Source organism: Synchytrium microbalum, assembly GCF_006535985.1.
Source record: "Synchytrium microbalum strain JEL517 chromosome Unknown SmJEL517_scf0009, whole genome shotgun sequence".
Classification (NCBI taxonomy): domain Eukaryota; kingdom Fungi; phylum Chytridiomycota; class Chytridiomycetes; order Synchytriales; family Synchytriaceae; genus Synchytrium; species Synchytrium microbalum.
This window is the reverse complement of record NW_022158358.1, coordinates 494,317-510,892: the sequence shown is the minus strand read 5'-3', so window position 1 is coordinate 510,892 and position 16,576 is coordinate 494,317. Positions and strand designations below refer to the sequence as shown.

The following is a 16,576-nucleotide window of genomic DNA, read 5'->3' as shown; positions in this document are numbered from 1 at the left end:
GAGGCTTTTGCCAAAACAGAGCAAACAACATTTGGTAACAATTTCTTGACCTTGTTTGGTTTTCTCTTTGTTCCTTCATTGGTTAAATTCGATGGAGTCCAACGGACATGAACGCCAGAAATCCAACAAAATCACACAAGAAAATTTAACGAAAATTCTCAGCACCGCCGCACTGCTGGTCTTGCCAACTCTCATTATAGGTCCCATCTTGGCGCCTCAAGCTTTTGCGTACTTCCTTGCCGGTATCGTATTTGATCAAGTTCCGAACTCGAATGTTTGTCGAATCGTGTGATGAGTTGAGTGTACTGAAACAAACTCTTTTTTCCAATTAGTTTATTATCCATTGGCCTTCTCATGGCTCTTAAGAATGGCTTACAGTTCGTGGGTCTCAATTACGAGCATAAAGGCATGCATCACCAGAAACAATCAACTGGACGCTACCAAATACCACCATGTCTTTATCATCCCAAACTGGCAAGAAGAGTTGAATTGTCTTCGATATACATTGAACCAACTCGCCGCGCAAAAGTATGCCATCAACTCATATACTGTGGTTCTGGCTATGGAAGAACGTGAAGATGGGTACCAGACTAAAGCAGACATATTGGTGAAGGAGTTTAAAGGCTCTTTTTCGTATATTATTGTTACGGCGCACAAACTGATGCCTGGTATGTCACCTTAATTCGCGCATTTTTGATTATTGTGTGGTTCTGAGATTAATTCTTTGCTGTTGCAGGAGAAGTCAAGGGGAAAGGCTCCAACGGTACGTCTCTTGTCTACAACTACCCTTCAGAAACAGGATAACTCCTTCGTTTGCTCTAGTCAATCATGCTTCCAGACAGACTCTGAAGATCCTCACCTCACGAGGAATACCTATAAAAGATCAAATGGTAACTGTGCTAGATGCCGATTCTGGAATCCCTGAACTGTACATTAACGAATGTAAGGCAAAAGTCTTAACATTGCTCAAGCAGTTTGTAACCTTTTGCATTGACAGGTGAACTGGCCCTATCCAAATGCGCAAATCCGGAATCGGCTCTTCTGGTGGGATTCAACTCGTACTGTCGCAAGTACACGGCCACTAATGTATTCGTGAGAGTTCTCGATGTGTGTGAGTGCAGTTTCGTGACTTTCGAAGGCCGATGCATTGTGTTTTTGTACACGACGCCAAACATATTGTGGTGACTGAAACATCTCCCTTCATTCTTAATTAGGTATGACGCACTTTTATCTAGGCCATTTGTCAACAGACCAGCCATTCATCATGTCCAACTACACATTCTCAATGTCGTTAATCCGACGAATCGGCTTTTGGGGTGTTGACTTTAAGACGATACTTGAAGATGTGCACATGTGAGTCCTTTACTAATTGAATTTATGAATGTTGACTTCTTACGAATCCGTGCTTGTTTGGCAGGTATACTTTAAAGTCATATTTGAAACCAATGGGGACTCTGAGCGTATTGCAATATATGTGCCTATTCATTCATCCAGTGTATGCAGGGAAGCTGCACCATTTTGGAAGCAACTTCATGATCGTTATGAGCAGGGCAAACGACACTCGCTGGGTGAATATAATGCTGTTGTGTACAGTCTTTGTTTGGCAAAATCCAATCATCTCAATAAACCCAACCTTTTCAATTTGAAAAACAAGGTATGATGGATTTCGGCTACACTCTTCGACGGACCATCGACTTGTGGGATACATCGAGCTGGTCTTTTCGGTTAAAGCAGATACAAGCAATCGTGATGGTCATTGAAGCCTTTTGGTTGACACAAGCTTCCCTGTTGATTTTATTGTTCGGTTACCCAGTATTTTGTATGTGGGGAGGTCGTCTAGTCGAATCTACTCCTTTGGGAATGTTTTTGAAGTGGATGTGGATACTCTGCTTGATGTCTTTTATACTCTCAGCAATAGTGTACTTTGAAATACTGCACACGTTGTAAGTCCTTCAAGCTTCCGTAAACTCACCTTTCAATTCATGCTGAATCTAACTGTTGTGTTATTTGTTTAGCATCGAACGAACATACAATGTCAAAACATCAGACCGTCGATCTGTATTCTGGGATCTTATTATAGAGCTGCCGACGATTCCAGTGTCGATGACACTGCTTGCTGTAAGTTCATGGAAATGTTTGAGTCCATCTATGAACACCCTTACCCACCAAATTCTTCACTGTTAGGTAAGCAACATTGACGTTGCTTGTCGTTTATTTCTTGGACAAATGGTCGAATGGGTGTTGGCACCCAAACCTACTTTTAACGCTGAAGGCAACTAACCATTTCATAAGACGTTCTGAGGGGGAGTATGTGGCGCTACATGAACTCCTTTTAATTCACGAAGTACCATGGCGCAGGGGAAGACTGTTCATCACCCAAATGAGAATTATTCTAAAGACTTTCCTTGCTTGTTTGATATACAATCCTTGACAGCAACACCCACCTTTTTGTGCCTTTCAAATATGCTCGTAGCAGTTTTCATTGTAAGCTAACAGACGTAATTAAACAGTATGCGAATCTTTGTTATCTGTGATATGTAAAGCGGTACATGTTATCTAATTCAAGCAGGTTGCTACGCATCTGTCTGCTCTTCTACTGGCTCTTCTATCACGAAAAATCATGCGAAGACAAGCAACACTTTGTCATTCGTCGGCTTGACGAAGTAACTTGCCTTACCAGGCACTGGTTGACTCTCATTCGTCACTTGAAGATTCTTGGAAAACCATAAGACTTCTACAAAAAAAATCAAGAGGTCAGTTCTATGCACCTGCGAAATCACGAGCAGCAACACATACCTTTAGAGTAGCAGCCTTATAAGCTTGATAATCGGCTCTCGCAACATACCGTTTCTCTGCCTCTCTGGAATAGCTTCTGCTAACGGCACTCCGGAAACACGCAATACCGGTCCAGCAACGAATAATGGTGATATCTTTGACACGGATTGCCAATTGTCTGTAAAGCAGTGGATCCAGAGTATCCACATTCCGAGCCAGATAACTATTTCGCCGTGGTAGTTTGCGTACCGACAGTATTTCATATTCCTGTTTGAAAGCAAGTTAGTATAAGTCTGCGAGTTGTCGGAATCAATAAAACTCAACAGTAGATATAAAATCTTTGCGACTCGTGAGTTTGAAGACAAATTTGGACGTATCGGCAATAACCTCGACCAGGAAACCGTAAGCTCATAGCAAAATGCCGACATAGTCAGACCATACAAGATTTGGTTCGTTATATGAATCATTTCCTACTACGAGCCAACAGGGTGGAGCAGTCTAGAAAAATAGGATACGACTAACATGTTAGAAAGGGTGCGGGACCTGTAAATGCTACTGCATAAAGTGGCGCCTCGATAACATTGTTTTCCGTTGTTAAGATCAAGATCCCTTCATGATTAACAGATCGTTGCTTGCCAAGTCAATCCAGCCCACTTGAAGTTTGACCTTGAACCCATCACATCTTGCGCCTTTGCCGTCTTGGATCACTCGAGTACAGAAGCTGCCAACAAGTCGCCAAGTTTTTGCTTCCACGTGATGGTTGATTGATCGCGCTTTCATCAGAGAATTTCTTCACATCAACCATGCTTTCGATTCATAATCTCGATTGATTTTTAGGAGTTAATGTTACGAAAGAGGTACATTTAAAATCGACATGAGTGGTACTATTGAGACTAGCCAGCAGATGGCTGGCAGTATCCGTATAAATCATCTCTGCTTGCCTCTATTCAGCCCGACCATAAGGGCGAAACTGAGAATCCTCCATCCCAAACCAATGCAGAACGCAATGGCGAAATCAAGTCCAATACGTCCAAACTGGTATCCGTAATAGTTTGTAGTAGCAGAAAGCATATAAACGTTCTGATACGGGGTGGCTGATTCGGAAACAAGGGCTTCTGCAGTCCAGCGATTAAAGCTCAAATCCCACAACCATCCGAGGTGCCATGACCGTGCAGAGATTAAAGTTGCTGTAATGATGGTTTCAAATTTGAGTAAAAATGATATCGTTTAAAAGTTGACAATAAATACTTACGGCCAAATCCACAGAAAATAGCACATCCCATGGAAAAAATCACACCAATCAAAGGCGCATCAGCTGGGCGGAGCAAGAATGACACAACATGTGATATACCGTACTAATTTTGTAATCTTCAGTTAACAAATGGATCTGAGAGAACCCACAACAAGGCGAAGAACTTACCACTCCCCAAAAGTTCGCCAAAATGATCAAGAAGAGGGACGACAAGCTTACTGGTGGACTACACATGATCATCAAGACACTGGCAAAATGTAATGACACCAACATTAGTCGTAAAATCGTCGAAAGAATTTTGGCCATAAAGTAAGCAATCCTCGAATGGCCAGCCGACGCTTCTCTCCAATAGACCGAACGTTCAGCACCAAAGACCTTCACACCTGGTGGAGATCCCTTTTCCAAGAAATATGTTGGATGACGTCGTGTCGTTCAAAGCACCATCGACGCGACTTACTGCTAAAGCACATGTCAATCCATACAGAAGCCCATTCAAGACAATGGGGAAATCATGATAAGCTGGCGATAAGATACTGTAGGGCGCGATCCATATCACCCAATAATTCTCTCCACTCGGAGATGCAATACCCATTAGAAGACCGGCTGCCGCACCAACAAAGATTTCAAGTACTAGAGCCCAGTAGTGACGTGTTTGTTGCAGCATAGCACGATTGTAGCAATAGTACAGTTGCCAATGGAAGCTTGCTCCCCGCCCCTTAGCAAGCATTGTGGCAAGTTCTGCGAAACTATCCCAACTGCCAGCACTACGATCAAACTCTATTCCTGTAGCAAGCTGTTTCAACTGTGTCATTGTCCTAGATGCGGAGCGGCTGAGTGCGTTCTGTGGTCGTGAACTCGTTCGCTCTGGCCGGAACACCATAAATGACACGTCAACAATAGTTTCGTCGGGTGTACTCAGATCTCCAGACGAGTTTGGAATGGGAGTCTCCTCGACTGCAGGATTGCGGACATCCTCGTTCCTTCGTTGTCCTTTTCCATTCAAAATATCCAGGGTGACATCTCCTGGATTGCTACCTTGTTGGAACTAATGCCAAGGACAGGAATGTCGTTAAACACAGTCAAATGGTTCCACTTCCAAGGAGAGCTTACCACGTATCCAAGACTTTCAAAATGAGATTGGACATTGGAGGTTGGACCACTGTATGATGTGATTCCGTTTGCCGCAAGTAGCAGCAGTCCATCAAACGTGTTGAAAATCTATATCAGCGAGAATGCATTAATTCACATATTCCCTCACCGCATTGCATACTGCTCTACCTCTAAACGTGGTTGGTGAATAACCGCTATTACAGTGATGCCTAGCCGCGATGAAACGAACTTGAGATTTTCCATCAAAGTCAAAGCTGTGGTAGCATCCAATCCAGAAGTGGGTTCATCTACACAAACAGTTAGAGCAATCGACATCACTTTTTTTTAAAAAAAAGGCATGATGTCTCACCAAGGAAAAGTGTAGTAGGAACCGCTGCTAGTTCCATACCAATGTTGACACGCTTTCTTTGCCCTCCAGAGATACCTCTATTCAGCACATCCCCTATTACCGAATTCGATTCTTGGGTCAAGCTAAAATGGAGGTTAAGTATGTTCAGTCGGCAGATTTTTTAAGAAAATTCACGAGACACGAACCCAAGGATTTCTATAACCAAATCTACATATTCCTCAACTTCTCGAGACGACCATGATCTTGGCAGTCGTATTCTTGCTGAATGCAAAATGTTTTCACGGACAGTCAGTTCTGGAATCATTGTATCATCCTGAGGCACAAATCCAACCAGTCGACTAACTATTTTGAGGTCACAGTCGTAAGAAAAATTGAAAGTCTAAAACAGAACCGTCAACCTACACTGATGGATTTGAGCTTGAGACCCATTGATGAGCAGTTCTCCTGATGTTTTGGGTATCTTGCCCATAAGGACATTAAGAAATGTAGTTTCTAGTGAAATGAAGTTCAGTATGTGAAACATACCAAGTACTATAACAACATTCACTCACTTCCCGCTCCAGAAGGACCTAATATGGCGGTCAGTTTACCTGGCATAATGTGACCTGACACCTGGGTCAAAATGGGCCGACCATTTCTAACTAGAGTCACATTTTTAAAATCAAAACGTAGCGATAGTTTATGTCCTTCGAGACCACGACGGAATGCGTTTACTAATTGCATCTGAATCTTTTGAGAGTCAGGCTGACATGGCGTAGAGTGCATGTCCTCAAGCAATAGCGCTCCGTAGGGTGAGTCAGCGCTACTGATATCCTTTTTCAGTATCCTGCGGAAGTGCCGAAGGAATAGGAACCCAAAGGGCCGATGAAATAGGAATGTGAGAATCGCCAGATCGATTAACAAACAGGCAATGATGGGCATTAACACGAGCTATTGGGAAACGATTTAGTAGAGGATTGAAAAGCAGTTGCAGAAAAGTAACTAACTTGAGTTGCAGAGTTTTCTGGGCATGAAGCGAGTGCATCACACCGAACTGGAGCAGTTGAGCCTGTTATACAATACGAACCAGCGGGGCAAGTAAATATGGTGGTTGAATTTGGACAGTAATAGCCAGGGGGACAAATCGTTGGTTCCAAACGTCCTTGAGGCTGGATAGGTTTGTCAGAATATGGTTATACATTGACAATAGTGTAAAAAATGTGTGGCCATGAATTGCCGTACTTGACACGCAACACCATTCAGTCTCTGGAAGAGACAGTCTTCACTTGGTGGACAATATACTGGAAGATTGCCCTGGGTGACCTAAAACCAACGGATGGGTTGTTGCGTGTCAGTTCAATCGTTTTCAGCGGAAAATCTTGACAAGTTTTCATACATTAGGACACCAAAAGCCATCGCGGCAACTTGATACAGTGTCAATGACAGTACCAGCACTGGAATCAAAGCAAGGTGAGGTCCAATTTGCTGACATGATGTCTAGGAAACGAATCGACAATTTTTGTTAATTTTTCAATCACGAAGGTGATGGCCAGGCCTTACTTCGGAGGCTTCGCTAGCTCAAGAATATAGTTGAACGATCAATATGACAAAGACTGGTCAAATCTAAATCAGCGAAAAGACCCTTTGTGTTGAAAAAGCAACCTTTGTGTTGAAATCAGCACCGCACGCACAGAAGCGTTTTGAGACGGTGATTAAACTATCTTTTATTCAGGACGCGCGTCTCTTGAGACTTATAACATATGACTAACCTACTAGCGTCTAAAACCAATGCTGTGAGGTACAACCGCGACAAGTGCACGCATTCTTAATTGCTCTTTTTAGAAAGAGTCCAGCATTTGCACACTGCAATTTTCGTGGTTCAAAACTTGAATCAAATGTTTCTTATCAATTCCGCACGCATTTAATATACCAATTACAAGCACCCGATGTGTCCAACTAAGTTGCGTCAAGCGTTTATACCAAGAGGCCAACCGCTGCTGATTGTCAATTCTGGCTTGAGTCCCCATGATTGCATCATGTGTGAGGCCAAACCCATCATAGATCCACGAATACCACCACTAACAAGTCGATCTAGGTGTCCAGACAACAGCATTCGTGATTCCCCAGTAATGGAATCGACGTTAGAATAAACAGACCCTTGACTAATTGGCCATACTTGACTTCCTGGACCCAATGACCGCAATGGCACTGGTTCGTATTCATCTCGACCCCAAGTCCTAAAATTGACTACAATGTTGAAAGGTGTGTGAGTATGGCGTGAAGAAGAACAGGTTTTGAAAAGACATACATAGCATATATCCACGGAATCGACGGTGGTGAGTCTTGGGTATAACAAAAGTGGTCCTACTTTCAAAGGCGGTAATTGCCTCTGAGAATGTCAGGTTCTTGGCACCGTTTGGAATTGTGACTACGGTATAAGTTTCTACAAGTCCATTCCCACTAGCAATCATATTTAGCAGTTAGTATCAAAGAGTTCTTCGCGATCGAGCGAATAAACTTTTTACCTGTAGCCGGCAATATTTAAACCAGACACACCACAGTATCCGAGTATTACTGATCCGTCAGCCTCAATCTTTACCCTTTTGAAACCCAGGACGTGATAACTTGCAACCAGCATTGACATGGTTACTGCAGCAATGGCACTGTCAAAGTTTTTGACGTTGTGTATATGCATGATGTAACTGTCGATGGCTATGGCTGGTAGTATCCAGGTATTCAACCTGTATATAATTACGTCATCAGGCAGAAGAGGCAATCGTTTGGCAGCTTCATCCATAACCAACGTTTGCGAGTACGGTTTATGCATTGGGATTGACCTTGAGTACTTGTCGTAATCATGATACAAGTCCATGAGGTGCTGGAGGTAACTTTTGATAGTAAACGAGTCATAGTAGACATGGGAAACATAAGCCAAGGTCTTATTGAGTTCTTTGCAAATGACCAAGATGACGCTGTATCGGCCACTAGCCACTTGAGGTTTCACGACTCTGGTAAGCTTTATTGGTGACAAGAGTTTGTCTGGCTTCACATAAAGAAGCTTGTACGACAAGCGAGCCTATGATCCAGTGAGTTAATGCATGGATTGGAGTATTCAATGGGAAAAGAGCTCATACATCTTGAAATTTTGCTTTGGAAGGAGGTTTGGCAAAAAAGCTACTAAAACTGGTTGAACGTGGCATCTTGCTCCTCAAAACTGGATGGATGTTCATCAAATGGACGAGTGCCAATTCGAGACGTGTGGCATCTAGAGGGACGCTACCAAAGTTGATGTATGATGGATCCTGAATGCCAAAGTCTAATTAAGATATGAAATTAGCTGGGGTCTCGAACGAAAGGGGAAGTTTCTTACCACTCAAGACCTTTCGAAGTACAAGACCTCTTCCCAGAGTAGTTATCTCTGCGACTGCAGAAAACCCCAGAATTCTCCTGCTCATTGAAGGTAGCTCGTAGTCTTCCCCTTGATCGTCAATTATGTCTATCTTGTTCTCTGAGCTTCTTGCCTCAATACATTTCGCCAATGTTCTTGGAGTTGTTCCTGGTATAAGCAACTGGTGGCCATCCGTAACGAAACCAATTTCGCGGCGGAGTTGATGGGTTAGGCGCATAGCTGCAAAGCTTGTGATACCAGCACCCTAAAGATAGGTTTGTGAGACTCGTCTGAGTGTACGGATCATTCCATACCTTGAATTCCATATTGTATCCTTTCAGCTCAGGTCGTCCAAACACATCGGCAGCAATGTCCGAGATTTGTAACGCTACAAGTTCATTCTTTTGTAACAGAGGATAGCCATGGTCGATATAATCCGTGTGGAGTGAATCTTCGACCATCTGAGATAACTTTGAAAAGTGCTTCTTATACGAGCTATTGAGTGGCATTTCATCCACACGGAGGGCTTTTACAAGATGAACATTTTTGATATGTTCTGAATCTATGGCTGCCTGTGCAATCTTTAATACAACCCTTGGATCTGCCTCAGATCCAGGCACTGCAGTATACACCAAAACAAACCGCTCGTTTGTCATGATGACAGCGCCGTCACCCACAGTATCGGTGAGAGCCTTGCAGATACACGAGTCAAGGTACTATCGTGCGAGGGGATGTCAGTTTGAACTCAATTCCACTAACTCAGTCCCACTACTAGCCTTACTTACCTCCAAGTCTACATACACGCCATGGACTTTCACCCTTCGCCCAATTCGGCCCAAAATAGAAAAGTGATTTCCATCGTCATGTATACGGACTACATCTGAGGTATATACCACTAGTCTACCATCTTTGGCTCGTCGAAATACCGCAGACGAATCAGTTCCTCTGTAGCCGCTGCACGCCCAAATAGGACAGAGACCCAGGATTGCTTGTTGATTAGGCTGCCACGGTACCTCTTCATCGGTAACCTCATTGTACAGCACTACGCCTAGCATGCCTGCATTTGCATTTCGGAGGTATGCAGGGCCGGATTCAGGAATTTCCTCGTTTGGCTCAATTCGAGCTTCAAACTGGGCCGCCGCCCATGACTATAAGAGTGATCACGGGTGAGCAGCTAATGACGGGCTAACAGCCATAGCGCCTATTGCTCCGAAAATTGACTGACCTCGCTAGTACCGTATAGCATTGATATCACAGCATTAGGAAAGCGATGACGTAATCGAACAATACATCGATACTGAATCATTTCTCCAGTAAGCGACACAACTGCCACCCCAGGCCACGTCTTGAATGGGTCAACAGCACTCTCAGCGACGTAGAATAGCGATGGAGATATCACAATGCACGTTACGCCCTGTTCCAAGGCGTTCAAAAGAGCAACATCGGTCGGAACCGGTCTAGAGTCAAGATCCAGAGAAGGCATTATTGCAGTCCCGCGAGAGACCGGAACTCCTGCAGCGAGGAAAAGTGTGTCTCCATACCTATAAACAAAGTTAGTGGGGTTTGGGGTATGTTTTTTGCTTTATTGGACAGCTCCTTACGTTGGTCCATTCGAGAGCTCCCGCAGACTATGGACGTCTTGCGAATAGAGGATGCGATGCAATGGTATAGTATGAACCACTGATTTCATAGGCGCAAGCATTGATTTGGGCGTCCCTGACACAATCTGGGTTACTTACAAGCACTCAAAAGGTAAAATTAAAATCTTGAAAAATCCATGCCATACCTGTTGTACCAGATGAGTGATGAATCCATCCAGTGCGAGGGGACATTGTAATCTCGAACGAATCCATGATGGATTGTGAAATGATGCTATCGTCAACTGTTTTGGTGCTGATGCAGACGACACCGGGAAGGTCACAAGGCTTCAGGCGATTAAATAGAACGATGCCGATGTCATTGCGTTCACAGATTTTGGCCATTACATCCAAGCTCCAGTCTTTCGAAAAAGTCAGCGGAGTCCGCCCAATAGTCCACAAGGCCAGGCTGCACATCAACCAGTCTGGCTCCGAGCCCATGAACAAGCCGACCGCCTCGTCGTCATATCTCCCTAGGTAACGATGAGGGTGTGAAAGTGAGCGCGAAACGTAAATTTCTGCAATTACCCAGTTTGGTTAATTCAGCGTCGATGAGCTGGCCAAGGCGTATTATCCGCCTCCATGCATCTTTGTAGGAAATTTTAATATCTCCAGATATTATGAATATGCGTGATGGGTCGTCTTTATAGGCAGCTCTCATAGCGCGATGGGGTTCAGTTTCTCCGAAGTTCTCAGATAACTGCAGAGATGTTCGTAAGCTACCAGCCTGTGGCATTTCAAAATTGTGAAGGGATGTATTCGTCGACATAGCAGTAGAGTGTCTATTCTTCCTCTGCTGGTCACCATCCACAAGAAAATGACAAAAAAAGCTGTGGGAAGCTACGCTGCGTGCGGAGGCTCGTGACAAAAGCCACGGTGGATCGACCCAAAAAGCAAAAGCACCTTACTAAGTTAATTGCAGATAAGAGCATACAACAACAGAGAGATTATAGAGAACAGCTACAGCTTCACATATGCATCTAAATACGCCAGCCGCTGTCTCGTTCTGTACCAAAATCAAATTACAGCAACATAACTTTGCGGAGGACGGCGACATGAGTTGATACGAATTCGTTGAACGTTGAACGATTTCTGTGTCCATTACTAGACAGTTTATGTATTCACAAGCTTGACACTAAGGTTGCTCTTTCAGATGTAAGGAGGCGGTATGCGAAATTTTCTTATGTCACGTGAGATATAAACAGTGATACTTTTGATCTAATTCAAGCATCTTGCTCTTGATCCCTTCTCTCTCCCACTGGCTCTTCTATCACGAAAAACCATATATAAGTACAAGCAACATATTGTCATTCGTCAATTTGACGAAAAGGCATACCCCGCTTGACCCTCCTTTCGTCACTTGAAGCTTCTAAGAAACCACAAAAATGTTATGAATCACGTCAGTTTCCATAACAACCATAGATTGAATCTCCGTATTGATCCCTGATTGTGTAAAAAGCATTACGATTCTCATTGTATTTCCATAGCAATTGATACACACGTAGAAGCTCAACATACTGCAGAAAACCACGATCAAGTGTTAGCTACTTAAGACTGCGATATAGCATACTCCTTAACATTTATAAACTGCTATGGAAATACAATGAAAACGTAATGTTTAATCTAAGGTTGTTATGGAAACTGACGTGATTCATAACAAAGTAGTACTAGAAAGAACGCACGTCAGTTGCATGCACTTGCGAAATCACGAGAAGCAACACATACCTTTGGAGTAGCAGCCTTATAAGCTTGATAATCGGCTCTCGCACCATACCGTTTCTCTGCCTCTCTGCAAACAGCTTCTGCTAGCGGTGCTCCAGAAACACCCAATACCGGTCCAGCAACAAATAATGGTGATATGGTTGACACGAATTGCCAATTGTTTGCAAAGCAGTGGATCCAGAGTATCCACATCCCGAGCCATAGCACGATTTTACCGTGGTAGTTTGCATACCAACAGTATTTCCATGGTCCTGGTTTAAAGCACGCAACAAGAGTTTGGAAAAGAGATTAAGACGATTGTAGCTCAGCCGTAGACATGAAATCTTTGCGATTCGTAGGTTTGAAGACGAGTTTAGACGTATCGGCAATAACCTCGACCAGGAAACCGTAAGTCCATAGTACAATGCCGACATAGTCAGACCATACGAGATTTGCTTACCACCTCAAGGTAAATCCGCTGTCAATTTGTGATTTTCCCGTTCGTTCAATGACAGTAGGAGAAGGTGAGCCACAAGAAACCAATCTGAAAACCATTCACTTCTGACGCGTGTCATTTCGCGTCTAAGACGTTTTGATGCAATCCAGCGGTTATAATAAAACTGTAAAAAACAATTTACTACTTCGAATATGTGCCTCAACACAATGCTCTCTGACACTGTACCACTGAGAAGGAAGCTGAGCAATTCCAAACATCGCACGGAAAACCCACTGTTTTACTAACCGGTCGCTCACTGAAAAATAAGATTGAATCTTGAAAGGTGAATTACATGCAGACTGTCAGAGTCCACATAAGTGAACTGGGCGCAAAATTAGAACTGTTGTCTCGCATTTGGTTTGGATTTGATGTAAAAGTATCGGTTCATCTTCTTCAAAGGATATTTAGCCATCAGGCCCTTAAAAATGGTTGGTCGCCTAGAAAAATCTTCTTGAATTCAATCGGAAACGTTTCCTATATGCTGGATATCTTGATGCACATTTTTGTAGAACGAGAATTTGGCAGTAGCAAAAATATCAATCGAATCTTGATCATGTTTTCGCGGGACTGCAGACGAAGGTCATCTACAAAAGCGTAAAAGCGTGGAGGTTCTATCGTGAATCGTAAACCAATCAAAGGCTCTTTGCGGAATGATGTTTAATAAAAGAGAAGAAAGAGAAATATCCAATCGGTTACAAAACAATAAAAATACGATTCTGCCCCTATAAATATGTCCATCTATACACCTCAACATTCCAGCTAGATTCCATTCGTCAAGTAGCCTGTGTACTTGCGATGTCCACCATTGCCAACGCCACGCATCATTGCATCAGTCCCAGACGAGCTCTCAAAACTACCAATCCGTTCGTACACTGGTCGAGTCCTTTTACCCAATATCGAGTCAGCATCCTCGACGGACGAGTCATAGCTGGCTACAATATTACGATACAGATCCCCTCGAGAGTGTTCAGGATTATGAGCCGGTGTATCGATATTGACGGAAGGCACGTATGGCTCATGTGACACGGGGTTATCATTGACGTCTTGTCTAGTGTTACTATTGGATGAAGGTTCAGATTTCGAGGGAGCATCCAACGAGTTGGTATCTACACATTCTTGACTAGACTGATCCCGTATACTACAAGATTCTCCATTGATTTCGTTGATGTGCGCATCTGTATTACTAGTTTGTCCATTCGTCTGATGTCGAGTCCAAATTCGAGCATGTTTGTCCAATATCAACTCCATCTCAGCAACAGACGACTCGTAACTAGATACAATATTCTGATAAATCTCATCTCCAGATATATCGGATGGTATGTCAAACTTTAGAAAAGGTGTGAATCCCGAATTAAGATCCATTGAGTCTCGAGGGTGACCAACCTCTTTATTGTGATTGAAGCCTCGTCCCGTGCTCATATCAGATGAGTCAGCAGCACCGGATGCGTCCTCATCTGATTCCGACGCAGCTTCCAAACTAATACGTTCCCGATGAGACGCGTCTGGTTCATTTTGTAGAAGAGATGATTTTTCATCAATTTTGTTGACGTTGGTATTAAATTTACTCGTCGGTGTTGTGTCCTCATTCATTTGATACGGTACGTCGACGTCGATCTCAAACGGAGGCCACGAATCTTCAAACCACTTGGCCGCACCATCTGATTCTATAAAGGGATGCTGATACTGCCCATACTGAGATGATCCACTATTTGGTATTGGTGATGATGCATCTTCAGATACAGAAGATAGACGCGTCGAGGCATCAAACATTCCACTCATTATATTGACCTGTCTATCGAGCGATGGGGATGTCTCCTCAATAAGCTCCGAGTCTTCAGTGATACCCAGTGTCTGCTGAGCCATTCTACTGTTTACAGACGTTGATGCCTGTAAGCTTTTGAGCTTCGGAATAATCATTGGGCAAACATGTCATGCATCATATCGATCTTTGGGTCATAAGGTAGCGGCGGTAATGGCTGTTCTAATTCCATTAGCTGATTTATTGACATGGATTCGTCAAGAGGTTCGAATGTCTCATCATCCGAACATGCATCGTATACGGGCGATGATACATCTTCGGATATAGTTTCTGTTCTATCGGTTTCTAAAATATTATCATTTGGTTCTACAGATGCGAGATTTGACTTACTTGCTGGCTGATCGGATAGCTCGGTATCGGGACTTCGATGCTCTAGACGGCGATTGACTACAGCTTGTAACAGCCCATCATTGCTGTTTAGATGATTGTCAACCTCCAATGGTGTGGTTGGTCGATTGACTATAGCATCTAAGAGACCGTCATTGTCGCTTGAAGTGCCACCAACTTGTAACTTGGGGGCAGTAGGATTGACTATATCGTCCTGTACTATAGCATTGTTGTTGGAGTTACCATCATGTTCCATCAAAGTGGTTTGAGATTCCAGTATAAAGAAAGGTCTGCAAACTCTCTGAGCTCTTCACCATGAATTTGGATTAAACGAGCTCGTTCCGGCTCAATAGCATCCTGGATTTGAAGAAACAAATTGATTTGCGTGATGGGTCTCAGGGTTTTAGCAGCCACCAATCTGTGATAGGCCCTATGCATAGAACCCCGTATCAGCGAATTGTGTAGAGAACAGGTTCTGGATTAAAGCCCTTTAAAGATTTTAAACTTACTTGAAAGTCGTTGGAAAGTCCTTGACCATTGAATCAGGAGGTTGACAGGTTTGTTTCAATTGCCAAATCCTAACCAAACAAAGTATCAATATCGGTTAATTGTGGAAAGGTGAGAAATCCGAATCTCGCTGCTAACCTCTCTACTTTTATTTCTCTACATCTCCCTGGGTTTGCTTGTTAAACTGTTAAACAGAATGATGTGCAAATAGCAAACAATCAAGAAGAATCAAACAACTACAAACAATAAAGTTGCTACGCGTTATCTCGTGTATAGATCAATCTTGCATCAGTGTGTCCCTCTTATTTCAGGTGCCCCTCACGAATTTACTTAACTCTTGCCTGACACTTCTGACACTTCCAAACATCAACAAGAAACAGCCCTTTTTTCTAACCGGTCGCTCGCTGAAAGACAGGATTACTTTCAAAATCGAAGACATCTAAGAGACTGATTGAGTGCCCAGCCTTTGGAAAATCAAGGACATCAACACGACCAAAGCGCAATGGAATCGAAGAGAACAATAAACAATATTGGCAGTACACGATTACTTTGATATGCAGGACAAGTCTACCATGGGAAGCTCTCTGGCAGTTTCCGGCATTTTCTTTACTGGCGTCTTCGATGTTTCTACGTGCTCATCTGTTTTATTTGTATAAACGTTCGAGATAATTATCATAATTGTCGTGGCTGTTTACTAATGGCCACCTGGTCACCTTGTTTCAGGACTACCCTGGTGGCACTAATCTTCGTTGTTTACTCTTTCATCATGATGACTGTCTCAATCCCTGCCATCAACTTTGCAAACTTGTATAAAATTGATTTATTTCAGGATGGTTTTGTTGGATTTCAAACCTCATTCAAACCTGTAATACTTTTCATGAACGGAGGTGCCGAAATTGCCACCATGGCTAGTGAAGATGTAGTCGTCCCATCGTTAAAACTGCATTGGGGTGCAAGATGGGATTGGCATGCACAACGTTTTTCATGTGGTTTGGTATGTTTAATCTAGCGCTAGCCACCCCCGATTACTCGTTCTGCCAGCTCCCTTTACCCTGTTGCTGACATTGTGTGGTCTCTTTACAATGGTGGAGCTACACCCGACCAAACAACTGCCTCATAGAAGCTTCTGGCATTGCTGTATGCCCTCATTAATTTGACATCAATTACAAAAGCAAGCCAAGAACTGATAAGTCAGGAACAGAGTCAAGAACGATGAAAGCGAGTCAAGATTGTGGC

The 16,576-nt window shown here is 43.3% G+C and overlaps 1 protein-coding gene across 1 annotated transcript; it reads right to left on the bottom strand.

Annotated features, from left to right (window-relative positions):
* Positions 1-3,702: 3,702 nt before the first annotated feature.
* SmJEL517_g02343 (uncharacterized protein) lies at positions 3,703-6,957 on the bottom strand (the record flags this gene model as incomplete). The annotated part of the gene is made up of 13 exons (XM_031168271.1): positions 3,703-3,962; positions 4,028-4,130; positions 4,196-4,423; positions 4,485-5,072; positions 5,138-5,245; positions 5,306-5,424; positions 5,487-5,608; positions 5,672-5,828; positions 5,889-5,978; positions 6,038-6,416; positions 6,473-6,634; positions 6,708-6,788; positions 6,862-6,957. 13 exons carry the CDS (start codon positions 6,955-6,957, stop codon positions 3,703-3,705), a joined length of 2,493 nt encoding a protein of 830 aa, XP_031025740.1.
* Positions 6,958-16,576: the final 9,619 nt, after the last annotated feature.